At 49.4% G+C, this 13,864-nt stretch overlaps 1 protein-coding gene across 7 annotated transcripts; it reads right to left on the bottom strand.

Annotated features, from left to right (window-relative positions):
* Positions 1-229: 229 nt before the first annotated feature.
* Positions 230-10,614, bottom strand: PIGV (phosphatidylinositol glycan anchor biosynthesis class V). 7 transcript variants are annotated; one of them, XM_042995675.1, is made up of 5 exons: positions 10,555-10,614; positions 8,887-8,981; positions 6,952-7,086; positions 2,412-3,533; positions 230-1,047 (listed from the first exon to the last, which is right to left on the bottom strand). In XM_042995675.1, exons 3-5 carry the CDS (start codon positions 7,027-7,029, stop codon positions 766-768), a joined length of 1,482 nt encoding a protein of 493 aa, XP_042851609.1. In that variant the 5' UTR covers positions 7,030-7,086; positions 8,887-8,981; positions 10,555-10,614; the 3' UTR covers positions 230-765. The 7 variants fall into 7 exon arrangements, with proteins under 7 accessions (XP_042851609.1, XP_042851607.1, XP_007078205.1 ...); XM_042995673.1 differs by lacking the exon at positions 10,555-10,614 and adding an exon at positions 9,984-10,056; XM_007078143.2 differs by lacking the exon at positions 10,555-10,614 and adding an exon at positions 9,282-9,977.
* Between the last annotated feature and the right edge of the window lie 3,250 nt (positions 10,615-13,864).

Genomic DNA, 13,864 nt, shown 5'->3' with positions numbered 1-13,864 from the left:
TACTAGATTATATGGCCCATCCCCTCTCCTCTCCCAATAGGATAATATTATTTCCCCCAGTTTCAGAAGGGGTGACTAAGGCTGTGAAAACCCTCCCAAGGTCACACAGCTGGTAAGTGGGGTTTTACTGAGAGGACTACAATCCAGGTCTCCTGCTTCTTTGTGCAATGTTCTTTTTACCATGACTTTTTCCCTAAGAAATTTGTAGTATTTTAAAAAAGGTAATTCATTGCCTGCATAACCAACACTTGTTTAATTTGCCTATCTTTGCAAGTTTTTTCGTATAAATAAATGAACGAATCATGAAAAAAGTAGTCAGAAACAATGTCCCATTAAAAAGGTGGTCCTACTTTACTTCTTACTGCCACTACACTGTTCAGGCCTCTGCCATCATGTGTGGACTATTACCAGCCTGTCAGCTAGAGCTTTTGATGAAATAGACATTTAAACAATTTACATTTAAATTTACATGTGGGTCAGTGGTAAGTTTGCAACTATCTTTGCTATGCTTGGTTGAGGGGACAGATCCAAGTGTAACTTTAGACCTAGAGTATGATTTCTTTACTCACAGAGAAAATAGCTGCTACTAATCTAAAATTTGCCACAGCCAGGACCAGCAGGGGTTCTCCAGTGGCTCACACTTCTCCCAGTCCTGACCAACCTTCAGAGAGAGAGACGGAGGGGTTCTAATGGACGGAGCAACGGTCCCAGGGCAGTGCAGCCAGTCCCAGTGAGTATCTACTTCCAGACCCCTGAGACTCCAGGTCACGTCCAAGGCAGGAAGTTGCAATGTAGGAGTAGTCCCAGGAGCCAGTAAGACAGGAAGTAGCCCAGAATGCATCGTGTGACTAGAGAACAGGTTTTCCAGTTGTACAAAAGTCCCATGATAGAATTCCTGAGGACCTTTTGTCCTGGTGGGCAGGCCCCTGCAAGCGGCTTCCAAGGCACAGTCTCTAGGGATCTCAACAGTGGCTCTTGATCCTGAAGCAAGTAAGCTGGAAACCAGTACACAATAGGAGTGGAGGAACCTAGAAATCTGGTGAGAACCTGAAAATCGTAAGAGAGGGAAAACTGACATTTATTGGACTGTCAATGTTTCAAACCGGACCAGCCTGGGACTTCCCTGCTGCTAGGTGAACTACAGCCCCATGACTAGAAATGTATTGTACTGGAAAAGAGACACAGCAGAACTTAGGATCTGCCTGATAAAGCTGTGTGTGACACCAGCCGGGTGACCTCAATGTTACAAATAAACAGCTACAGGCTAATTACTACAGTAATGGGCCAATCAATACTAAAAACTCTATGGGGTCCAATTTTAGCCTAGAGCCTGGACTCTAAACACTAGGCTGTGACGTGGGCTCTGGGGACCTGAAGTGGTTTCCTCATCCCCTGGGAATGGCAAAACAGAGGGAAAAGGGGCAGGCAATCCTGTGGTTCAACATTTTCCCTTCTAGGGGAGTTCAGAGCCAAGTCTCCACATGGCCTCCCTCATCTAAGCTGGAAACTCTAAGCTTTGCTGGCACGCACTCTACTAGTTAATCCAGCTACAAACACAGAATGCTACTTTCTATTTCCCCTGTGCCTCTTATTCACACAGCCCAGAGAACTTCACAAACAGCCAATGTGCGCCTCCAAGAGGCAGAAACTGCTAAGGAGTGGCCGGCACGGAGAAAAACAACTTCCTCGAGATTATGTGGGAAATGGGGCCACAGCCAGGAATAAAAAAAAATAGAAAGAATCAAACACTTCCCATTCCTATCTCCCCACCCCCACCCCAAAGATGGCACAAGGGAGCTCCTCTGAAGACGGAGTATCTGCCAGAGGGGAGAGCACCTCAACAAGTCAACACTCGAGCAGACACTCTGGGTGTTAACCATACAGGAGGGGAAGGTCCCGAGCTCTCCTCTGCACTTACTCCTTTATCACCATCACATCAGGTCCTTCTACAACTCTCGTGTCTCCGCACACACCCTTCATCTGCCCAGAATAGCTTTCCTCTGCTTCTTAAATGCATTCCTTCTTACTCTTTAGGACCCAGCCTTAGTATGATGCCCTCCTCAACTCCTTCAGTCCATTTTTTGCTCCGTGCTTCCACAATACTTGATCTCAGAACAGCAACTCCTCTTCCATCCCGCTATACCAGAATTTTATCTGGGAAGTGTCTGTCTCCCCATTTCTACCATGAGACCCACCAGGGCAGCAACTCTATCTCACTTGTGTTCCATTCCTCAGTGGTCTGACCCAGGATCTAGACAAAGAAAGCCCACAAATAGTTGTTGAATGAATAAATTAGGTGCAGGTTTCTCAAATGGGAGAAGCTAGCAGGCTTCCTTGTCCCTGGCCAAGGGGTCCTGCCTGTATTCACACCCTTATCCCAGCCAGGAATTCACACCCTTATCCCACCTCACCTGAACATGCATGCACAGACTGCCAAACAGCAACAGTGCTGCAGCGTGGACCAGGTACACAAACACCCGAGGACCGAGGAATCCAGAGTCAGATTTTTCTAGGGTCTTACTCTTCTTGCTCCTTTGCATTCCAAGGGTAAGGCAGAACCAAGGGTGGGTGGTCACATATGTCCACGTGGCCCAGGCAACCAGGAGGGCCACTGGTGCCGCCAGTAGGAAATTGGGCACCTGCTTGAGCTCATAGTATCTCAAAAAGCCAACATTCCAGTAGATATCCTGGATATAGCTATATATTAGGGGAAGTTCCCAGGAGCACCAAGGTGGCTCATTTCCCTCCACGATCCGGTAGCCCTTGTCAACAGCTAACTGCAGCAAGGGCTTAGGGATGGGGTGGGCTGAGCCTGACAGACAGAACTGAGTATAGGCATAATACTGAAAGAGGGCAAAGGGAAGGCCAAGTATGAGCACAGAGAGGAACACAGAGCCCATCAGCTTCAAGAGCTGTCTCAGAGGATTCAGCACCATGAGAGAAGACAGAAAGCTTTGGCACTGAGAATACACGAGGAAGCCAATGTTGACCAGCCCATTGGAACGTACACCAGTGGCAAGGGCAAAGAGGAGTCCACTAGTCCAGCTTCGGCCCCTTTCCAGCTGCCCCATGGCGCTGAATGTCAGGAGGGCAAACAAAGCTTCTGAGTAACCAGCTGCCAGGAAGACATTGGCTGGGCTGAGGCAGAAGAGCAGGGCTCCGTAAAAGGCCTGGCGGGGACAGTGCAAAACCAGACAGCCCAGGTCGTGAAGTGCGACTGCAGCCAGGACGGAGAACAAAGAATTGAGCAATGCTACTGAGATTAACAGGCAACTCCGTAGGTTCAGTAAGGCCCGCAGGGGTCTCAGGAGTTCAGCTCCCACCAGGAGAGCCAGGGGGAAGCCAGGGAAGAAGGCAAAGTTGTGCTCATACAGATAGCCGTGCTCGGCAATGAACAGGAAGTGTTCCGCATCCCAGTGAGACAGGCCACCCAGAAGACCTTCCACAAGTTGGTCCACAGAGCCCGAGGGGGTGAGGCGAGGAGGAGAGAAGGCTTCTGCACGGTGATCTGGGATGACGACATTGAAGAGAGCCTGTGGGATGAAGGAGAACTAGGATTTCGGTTGAGCAACTGGAAGGGAAGAATTACCATTTAATAAAATGAGGAAGAACCGACTTGTTGGAGGACAATCGGGAGTTCGGTTCTAGACTAGCTAAATTTGAGTTAAGACATTCCAGCGCAGAGGTCAACAAGGCAGTGAGATCTAGGAGTCTGAGGGTAAGGAGGGCAGTCAGGGCTGGAGATGTAAATTCAGGCATCATAAGTGCACAGAAGGTATTTAAAGGCATGAGACTGAATGAGATCATCTGGAGAGGAAGTATGGCTAGAGAAGAGATATCGGAGGATTGGGCCCTGGATGTGTCAACATTTAGAGGGTTGGGGCTTGAAGGACAATGAGGATCCAGAATGAAGATAAAGAAGGAACAGTCAGTAAGGTACCAGGAAAACCAGGAGAGAGTGGTGTCTTAGAACCAAGTGAAGCAAGGGAGTGATCAACTCTGTTAAGTGCTGCTGGGAGGTCAGGAAGATGGGGACTGAAAAGTGACCACTGGATTTAGAAATGTGTAGGTCACTGGTAAGTTTGACAAGAGTTATTTCAGTAGAGTTGAGGACACAGCAGACTTCATGGACTGGGTTTGGCAGAGAAGGGAAGAAGGCAGACTGAGGCAAACAGACAACTATTTGGATAAGTTTGGTTGTAAATGGGGTAGTAGTGAATGACAATGTGGGAGATAAGTATTTGTTTGTGAATGGGAACAATCCAGTGGAAAGGCAACCACCAGGTTTGCAGGAGAGAGGGGAGAATGGCTGGAGCAGGCAGAAGGGGGTAGGAACTGCTACACAGGTAGAGGTGGGGGGCGGGCCTGGAAAGGAGGGCTGGGTTCAGCCTCACTTCAGCAGTGAAGGCCCAGAGGTGCAGATGCAAGCGTGTGACGGAGGAGGTGGGAGCACTCACAAGGCCATTTCTGATGGCATCCATTTTTCTGAGTTTTCACTCAGGGAAGCAAGTTGGGGAAAAGGTGTTAGGGACTTGAACAAAGAGGAAAACGTGTAAAATAAGTCATCTCTGACTCTAGTTCTCAAAATAGGCTGTGCACTGGAATCACCCCAGGAAATTAAAAACTACTGAGGTCTGAATGTCTGGGTCCTATCCCCAGGGTTAATGATTGAACTGGTATGAGATACAGCCTGGGTATTGACATTTTTTTAAAGCTCCCCCACGGGGATTCTGATGTACAGAACAATTTGAGAGAATGGGAGGGTGAATGGACCTGGGAAATACACTAAGATTGCCAGGTAGCACTAAAGACTCACTTGGGCCAGTGATCTTGCAGAGAAAGAGACTAGTCAATACAGTTGTGTGTTCTCTGGGCAGACGCAGCAGTAGACAGAGAATGAAACTGAGCTGTGACTGGGCTTTTGTGTTGTAAGCCAGGGAGAAGGGAGCAAGCGAATTATGCGTGTATGCCTGGTGGACTATGGAATCTAGCTGGCTAAGAAGGGGCATGGAAGCCATAAGGTGGATGAGGCACAGTGAAACAGTGGTAGAACCAACGGATTTTAAGTTCTGAGGGGGTGGGAGAACCGTTAGAACTGGGTTACTAGAGGGAGTGAGCTGGAAAGATAGGAGATAGTGGTTAGTTGTATCAGCTGTATTAATATTGAAACCACCAAGAAATCAACAGTTCTGGAAAGAGCAATGGTGAGTCAGGAGCTAAAATCTTCAAGGAATGAAGAGGAATGAATTGTCATTAACAGAGATGCCAGCAACAATAAAGGGTAACTGGGGATATCATTTGAGGCGTGAGCTTTAAAGCTGGAAGGGGGCTGGGGGAGAGAGAGGGATGATGAAGTAGCATTATTGTCAAGTGTCTTTTTGCATCATTAGATTGTCAGTTACTTAAAGGAAAAGAGACCAAGACTTTTCATACTCATCACCTAGCACAGTACTCAGAACAGAGTAGGCACTTCATACAATTGTGGTGGCTGAGTGAGAGAAGAGGAGACATACTCATTTCCAGATCACCATCGGAATTAGTCCTGGTTCCCTATCCCAGATGCCAGTTCACGGTCCTGCCAGTCACTCATCTGATGCTGTTCAAAGCCATCACTGAGTCATTTTCCCCATATGACCCCATTTTTAAGGCTCTCTCTCTTTTTGGTCAGTTTCTTTATCAGGCCACTTTCAACAGTGAAGACAAATGGGACAGGAGAGATAGTCACAGAAAATGGCCCTAGTCTCCAAGTTGAAGCTACTTTTAACTAAACCTGGGGCCCAGCAGAGGCTGCTATGCCTCATTGTGTGGGAAGGGAGAAAGGAGGTTTCCAGAAAGGAACCAGCTATGAGCCTGAGGAAGTGCCATTTGTGAAAAAAAGCACACATAATTATGCTAATATAACATCACTAGGTTGTTGGCATCCATTCAACAACACACAGTGAGAACATACTAAGCACTGAGCACCGTGCTAGGCACCAGATAGAATTCATATATGTGAGAAATTTGATTAAAATATGTATCAAGGCCAGCCTCAGAGGGGAAAGGGAATTAATTGTAAAAGTGCAAATGCATTCTGAGGGTTGTGGTGGGTAAGGCAGCAAGGGGCGATACCAAGGGAAGAGTTGGGACATTGCTGACTAACCGAGTATACACAGAGTGTCTCAGGATCGTGCACTCAACTGACTGACACAGTGCTCAGTCTCCTGCTAAGGGGACTCTAGGACAATGCCTTGTGCTGTCATGCCCTAATGGCATCTCTCATTACAGAACTTCATGGTCTGTTAGAAAGCCCACTACCTCTGGAGTTAGGAACCCTGGGGTCTGACTCTGGCCCTTCTCTAACTTGCTGTGTGTCTTTAGGGAAGCCATTTAACCTTTCTGGGCCTCTGCTGCTTCATGTGTAAAACAAGGGATTAAAAGATCATTTCTGGGGCACCTGGCTGGCTCAGTCAGTAAAACATGCAACTCTTGTTCTTGGGGTTGTGAGTTTGAGACCCACACTGAGCATGAAGTTTACTTTAAAAAGTCAGTAAGGGGCGCCTGGGTGGCTCAGTCGGTTAAGCGTCCGACTTCGGTTCAGGTCACGATCTCGCGGTCCGTGAGTTCGAGCCCCGCGTCGGGCTCTGCGCTGACAGCTCGGAGCCTGGAGCCTGCTTCCGATTCTGTGTCTCCCTCTCTCTCTGCCCCTCCCCCGTTCATGCTCTGTCTCTCTCTGTCTCAAAAATAAATAAAAAACATTAAAAAAAAATAAATAAATAAATAAAAAATAAAAAGTCAGTAAAATATTTTTTAAAAGACCATTTCTAAGAGTCCCGACCACTTCTGAGTTATCAGGTATAGGTGTCTATGGTTCCAACCACATGGAAGGGTACACCTGGGAGGCAGAAAGAATACAGGGACAATTCTTAGTGCCTAGCCCAGCATGTTCAGGACAAAAGATCAGAGACTGACCTGCAGCACCAGAGTCAGGACACGGCAGCTGACTGCAAACCTCAGCACCTCTTTCCTGGATGGATCCATGGGCCACATCCTCTCACCACCGGGAATTCAGGGGTGTTGCTGCCAGGACTGAGCTCCCTCGGGTTTCTAAACTCCAAAACCCAAGGAGAAAACATTACATGTGGGCCGAAAGTAAATTCTTGAAAGCATTCTTCACAGGAGACTCCCCCTTCGGCATTACATGGCAAACTCAACCACCTAACGGCCCAGATGAGGGAAAAGCATCTTGAAGGCAGATGGGACCCACTTGGTATCACCCTGAAGCACTGTATTGTCAGGAAAGTTCTACATGAAGATTGGCATGAGGTTGGCAGCTAAGCTCGCAGAAAACCTTTAAAAGACTGTTGAGTGCCTCTATGTAGGAACTAAAGACCTGGGTTCAAGTCCTGACTCTGTCGCTCACAAGGTCTCATTTAGTCCTTCTGAGCCTCAGTTCTTTACGTATAAAATGGGATCAGACTATTTTTTTCCCCAGACTATTTTCTCTCACAAAATTGTCATGATGGTGAAATGGACGAAAGTGTGAAAAAGTACTAGCAAATCCATGTTGTGGTTGCTATTATTTGGTGTGTGCCCTTTTCCTCCTGCCCAGAATAATAAACTAGATCCCAAACCAGAGTCCCAAAAGTGGGGCATAGAACTGAACTGGAAGACCATAATGACTACACACTCTAGCCTAGCTCTCTGATGTGTGTTCAGCTGGTCTGTTAAATTAAGTGGAGAAGGAAAAGAAAACCACCACTCAGCAGGACTTCAGCCAGCTCACATTGCTAAAACAAACTTAGGGGGAAGACAGAGTCGACTACTAGGGATGGAGAAAACTCTTATTTCCCCATCTCTTTGTTGGAATGGCAGCAATGTATAAACAATTGCAAAGCCATTCTGAGGCAAGGAATGAACTTTAAGGCTTTTTTTTCTTTTCTTTTCTTTTCTTTTTTTTTTTTTTTTTTTTTTTTTTTTTGGTCTTAAATAGTTCCTTGGGCTGAAAGAAGTAGCAAAGGCTCCTACAGAACATTCAAACACCAGTCTGGGAAATCAGAAGTGGGGACAAGAGCACCAGAGGCAGCTCACTGATTTGGGGTGCACTATCCCTAACAGAAAAAAATATTAAAACTTAGAAATTAATGGAGAGGGCTGGAAGAGTGTTCTTTCTTATCTGGCCAATACCTATCACATCTTTAGGTGTCACCTGTTTCTGGAATTCTTCTCTGATGCTCACTAGACTATTTGATATGCTCTCATTATACTCGGCCTTGTCGTCCTTACTGCTGTTGCTTATTTAAGTTGCTTGTGAGGGCGGGGGCTTTGTTTTGCTCCCAACTATACCCCCAGGGCCTGGCATTATAAACAGGCATTTCAAGCCTGTGTTCCCATTGAGTGGAAGTGGCAAGAACAAGATATGGCATCACCAGTTCATTGGCTCGGGATATAAAATCGCTGCTTTAAGTATTCCTCCCACCGTATCTCACGGTAAGATCAAGACCTAAGTCACAGAAGCCACAGGAAAATACAATTCCTCCAGAAAGGGAGCAAGGTTGGCCAAGGCTGACAGTACACTTTCCTCAGCAGAAGGGGGCGCCTGCTGCTCACTCCATCACCAGGAGGCCTGAAGGAAGGGAGGGGCCCTTAACGCCACACCGGTTTGCTCATCAAGATTCAGTTCAAAGGCAAGCTTTTGAAAAAAACCAAAGAGCCGCGGTAGTTTATGAATCTACCCAACATTTCCAGCATCTGACTCGCTGAATTGAGAGGAACTGCAGAAACAAGTACAGCCAACTTCACACGGCGGCTGATTCTTTATCCTAGAGCGAATTCACTTTTTCCCTTCCTTCTCTTCCCACTCACATGCAGAAGAAAAAGTTGGGGACAGAAAAGCAGTTAACCCACCTCTGCCTCTTCACCAGGCTTCCATTCTTCCTTTCCTCTCTCCAGAGTCAAGCTCTAGCCCCCGCGACCACCGGAGACTTGTAACCTACTCTTAGCTTACAGGTAAACCAAGTAAAAAACAAAATAAAGCCAGTGAGTTGTCCCTCTTGGCTAGTTGCAGACCTCACTTCCCAACAACCCCTTGACGGAATCAGACTCTTGAATTGGCAGGACATTTACAGGGCAACTAGTTTTACTCTATCTTCCCGGGAGATAAATATGCCCATAGTGGTGAATAATAAAAATCTCCTTGGTTTTTACATCAGAGATCTCATCAGACCCTGTGAGGCCAGTATGGTTACCATCGCCATTTTATGGATGTGGAAACTGAGGCTCATTGGGGTCAAGTGACACACCTTAGGCTATATTTAAAGAGAATGTCATTTTTTTCCTTCTGGAACTTCATGGTCTTCCGACCAGCCTTCACCCGGGCCAAAGGGGATGCGCTCTTTCACAGCCAGGGCAACAACCCAGGTCTCCCAAGTCCTAGCCCAATACTTGTCCGAAGACGGCGCATGCTCCTACTGGGTATGCTCAGGGCAAGGGAGGGCCCTATCTGAGACTCTGGGGGAGCCTGAATCGGAGCCCTGGACCCTTGGATGCTCCCTTGGAGCATCCTCTGTGGAGTGAGGAAGTTTCCGTGACTCAGGGTCCTTGGGGCCAGAGGCCTCGCTGGCTGTCGCGAGCCAGGGGCCGCCTTCTGCCAGCCCAGCCGGGTCGGAAGCCCATTCTAACCCTTACTCTCGGACATAGTCCTAAATGGACAGTGGGCACCTCTTCTCCCAAAAGGAGCCACGGCTCAGGGACTACTCCCGAGGGGGCCGGCGGGGCCCGGCCTAAGGCCGGAAGGCAGGCTAGGGCGGGAGGCTGTAAAGGAAGAGGCGGCACCGGGAAGCCGCTATGGCGGAGGGGCGGGGCTCCCCGCTTCTCGGCGGCCTCCGCCTCATTTCCCTCGGCCTCCGTTTGACGGCTTCCCTCCCCCGAGAACTCCAAGGCTCCCGAGCTGGCGCCTGGTCCACAACGCCGGCCCGTCTCGACCTCCCAGGCGGGGCCCGAACCTCGGCTCCTCCATCCGGGGCCCCGAGCATCCCGCGCTTGCGCACTGGCTCCGCCGAGGCGACCCCGCCCCCCTCCTGCCCGGACTCGGTGTCGCCCCGCCCCCTTCCGCGGCGGCCATGTTGACTCCGGGCGCGCGGGGCGGGGACGGCGTGGACCCGAGAGTCCGCGCCCCTCGGCCTTGGCACCTTCCCGCCTTGGTGACACCTGAAGAGTTCCCCCTGGCGCTCTACGCGCCTCAGGCCCCCTCCCTCTCCTTCCGTTAGTCCGCCGTGTGTCAGAGTCGGCGCTCTCGCCCGGGTTGCATCCCGCAAACATCCACTGAGTTCCCGATGTGTGTGTGCTGAGGCTCTCGGAGTTTCGGGCCGCCCCGCGACCTCTTCGCAGAAGCCGGAGAGAGCCGCACTTTCCCTGCTGTCAGGCAACCCCAGCTCAGCACAGGGCCTGGCACACAATAGATGTTCCCTGAATAGAAAGAAACGCCTTGGGGTTTCTGTGGCCAGCAGTGGCATTCTGCGTCCTGGGTGTGAGGAAAGTGGGGGATCCCCCTGCTTTTCCCCTTCAGCTCCCTACTTCGTGTCCTACTTCGTGTCCTACTTCGATCCTCAACCCCACCTCCTCAGGTGGCTAACGAGGATTATGAAGGAAACTTAAGAGAATGCGCCCCGCCCCTCCCCCCCCCCCCCCCCCCCCGACTCTTCTTCCTCATTCGGGCAGTTGCTCTCGTAGGAAGTGAGGCCAAAAAGAAGAAGAAAAAGAAGCTAACTCAACAAAACCGTCTGTTAGGGAGGAGCGGCCGGTGGGCACCCCTGTAACGGAAACTGTTAGCACAACTTTGCACCCTCCTTAAAGGAAATAGATAATAAATCCTTCTCCGTTGGTGGATTTCTTGTTTCTCAGGATTCCAAAGCCTTCTGTGGTTTCAGTTATCGGCCCTCCAGAACGGAGCGAGGGTCTGGGTTAGCCTCTGGCCACAGCCCCGGCTGAGGGAGGGGTTTTATCTTCTGCCACAGCTATTAACGTGGGTGGGAACAAAGGGATGGTTGCTATCTCTCCAGGCAGAGAAAACTAGCCTCCGTCAGTTCTGTGGGGGCCAGGGACTGTAGCTTTTGGTTCTCCCTCATTGCAGGCTCTGAGACCTAAGCTGCCCTAGGGTACTGTTGTGTGTAAGGTGGATCCGGTAGAAATCACATTTTAGTCCTGTGTTGGAGAAGGGAAACAAATGGAGAGGACTCTCCCCCCGGTTTTTCAGGGACGCTTGTCCTCAGCTTCAGACGCCCCTGAGTGAATCGGCCAAGCTGTGGTGCACACTCGTGACTGGGGCCTGAGGTTGTGGCTTGAATCTCTAGAAGTCCATGAGGCTCCCAGCAGCACTCAGTTTGCAGAGACAAAACTGAGCGGTGTACCGTACTTGCTTTGTGAATTCACAAGGGAGAAAGACCAGCATTCCTAAGGTTCCCTCTATCCACACCAAATTCTCTCAAAAATCTATTTGTAAAAAGGACAGGGGTCTCTTGTGACAAGTCAGAATGTTTCCTAACAGCTCAACCGTCACCCGTGACAGGTAGAACTTTGTCCAGACCTTCAGCTCTACTTTCCAGCAATTTCTCCTTCCTTCCTTTCTCTGCTGCCCACCCCCCTCCTCTTCCGCTCTGTTTCCTGTTTCATTTTCTGGCTTCTGCTCTGACAGGAGAACAAGAAAGCTGAACCTTGTGCTCTCAAAGCCCTGGCTTGTCAGAATGGAAGAAGACTGGGTGGGATGGGAGGGGGTTCTGGGCCTCCAAGGCCGTGGGTAAGTAGTTGAGGAGGCAGCTCTCTCCAGTCTGCGTTTAGAGTCTGCAGCTAAAATGGAGTCTGCATCTACACAGGGAGCCAGCTGAGCAACCAGCACTGTGGGAGAGCCAGGGAGACAGAGACGTATCCAAGGGCTCCACAAAGACTCTATACCACCCATCCACTTCCATTAAGAAGCAAATGTCCCATACCGCCAACAAATGATTTCATAATACAAATCCCTGACCTAAACAACGCAAGCAATGCGTCACTATTTCTAGAATCCTAGAAGGTAAGGGTTACAGCATTTCTGTTTCTTCGACTTGCCTGGCTCTGCTCTTGCTGCTTCCCCTGCTTGAAATGCCTCACTGCCAGACCACCCTCTAGCCAGCCCACTACCTTCAGGTCTCAGCTGAAAGGTGGCTTTGTCAGAGGGGCTTTCTGCCACTACCTGGCCACAGCCAGCACCCTGTACTATCCCATCACTCTGTTCTGTTTTTTTTCATAGCACCTATCATCACCTGATTGTCTTAGGAACTTTCCTCCTTCCATTGTCTGTTTCCTTCTTATGAAATATAAGCTCTATGACAGCACAGGCCTCGTTCACCAAAGTATTACCAGCACTTAGAACAGTGCTTTGCGCATCGTCTATACTCAGTAAAGATCTGGTTTATGAATCAGCTTAACCTGACACCAATTGTTTATGGATATGGGAACTAAGGCTCAGAAAAGAGGAGTTACTCGCCTGAAGTTACATAGCTGGTGGTGAAGGTGGGACTTGAATTCGGATCTCTGGCCTCTGAAGCTGGTTTTCTGTCCCTCCACACTACTTTAGTCTTTTTCGGGTTTACCTCTTTCCCTCTCTTCCTTTTGTTCCACACAACTACGAATCTTTACAGGCTATGCCAAGAATCCTGCATCGGGCATACCATGGCTTAACGGCTCCTACCTCCTCTTTCCTCTAGTAAATTCCCATATTACCTCTTCGATTTAGTCAACAAAATGGGACTGCCTACTGTGTGACAGGGGATGAGAATGTAACACAGAGCAAGACAGACACAGTCCTCGTCCTCGTGGAGGAGATGGTGGTAATATCTACCTCATGGGCACAAAGGGCTCGATAAAGATGGGCTGTTGTAATTCCCTGAACCGAAAGGGGGAGAGAGTGATGTTCCCACTGGAGGTGTGAAGAAGGAAGGTTGGTAGTTCTCATGGAGCACTCACCATGCTGAGCAACCTGACGACTCATTTCTTTCTGTAGCTGCCTTGCCTTGCTCCTGCACCATATCCAAGCCCCGGACCGAGCAGTGTTATCTATTCTCAGTAATTCAGTTTCAGACACTAAACTTGCCTTTCTTTTTTTTTTTTTTTTTAGTTTATTTATTTTGAGAGAGAAAGAGAACGAGTGGGGGAGGGGCAGAGAGCAAGGCAGAAGGAGAATCCCAAGCAGGCTCCTCATTGTCAGCACAGAGCCGGATGGGGGGGGCTCGAACTCACGAACCGTGAGATCAAGAGCTGAGCCGAAGTCAAGAACCGGATGCTTAACTGACTGAGCGACCCAGGCACCCGAGACACTAAACTTTCCATGGCCCCAGTCCTGTGGGAATGATGGAGTAGGTGACCCTGATCTTGGCTTTGAGGCCACGCCATCATGGGATAAAAGTGACCACACTGGCTTCTGATTCAGTCACCGCCAACTGTTAGCAGGCAGGTCTAATGCCTGTGATGACAGGCAGGCATCTGTGCCTTACGAGAACTTTATGCCACTTCTTTCCCCTGTGGGTATCCACTGGCAGTTTCCAAGGGTGCCCGGTGACATTTACATCCATCCTGAGATCTGGGGTGGCACCAGCCAGGTTTTGGACATTTACCAAAAGCAGCATCCTTTTGGCCTCTGCTGTGTCATTTGAAGATGTCCATCCACCGTAGGACAGAGTCCCCACCCTGCCTCTCAATTGCAGGAGCCACCAGACACTGACCCTTTAAAGGTCATGACACTAAATATTTTTCACCCTTCTTTCGGTGTTTGCCTTTCAGTAGTTAGAAAACCTTGACCCCACTGAGAGGCCTAGTGGGAAGGGCCTTAGCCACTTGGGGGTGGCAGTGGCTG

This window comes from Panthera tigris, chromosome C1, assembly GCF_018350195.1.
Source record: "Panthera tigris isolate Pti1 chromosome C1, P.tigris_Pti1_mat1.1, whole genome shotgun sequence".
Classification (NCBI taxonomy): domain Eukaryota; kingdom Metazoa; phylum Chordata; class Mammalia; order Carnivora; family Felidae; genus Panthera; species Panthera tigris.
This window is presented reverse-complemented; position numbering and strand designations above follow the sequence as displayed.

Bases quoted from the DNA above. Each gene is read 5' to 3' on its own strand.
- PIGV (XM_042995675.1), bottom strand. From the start codon at position 7,029: ATGTGGCCCATGGATCCATCCAGGAAAGAGGTGCTGAGGTTTGCAGTC. The intron at 3,534-6,951 runs GTCAGTCTCTGA...TTCATCCCACAG, and splicing joins TCCTGACTCTGGTGCTGCAG to GCTCTCTTCAATGTCGTCAT. The intron at 1,048-2,411 runs GTGAGGTGGGAT...TACGATTTTCAG, and splicing joins GTCTGTGCATGCATGTTCAG to GTTCTCACCAGATTTCTAGG.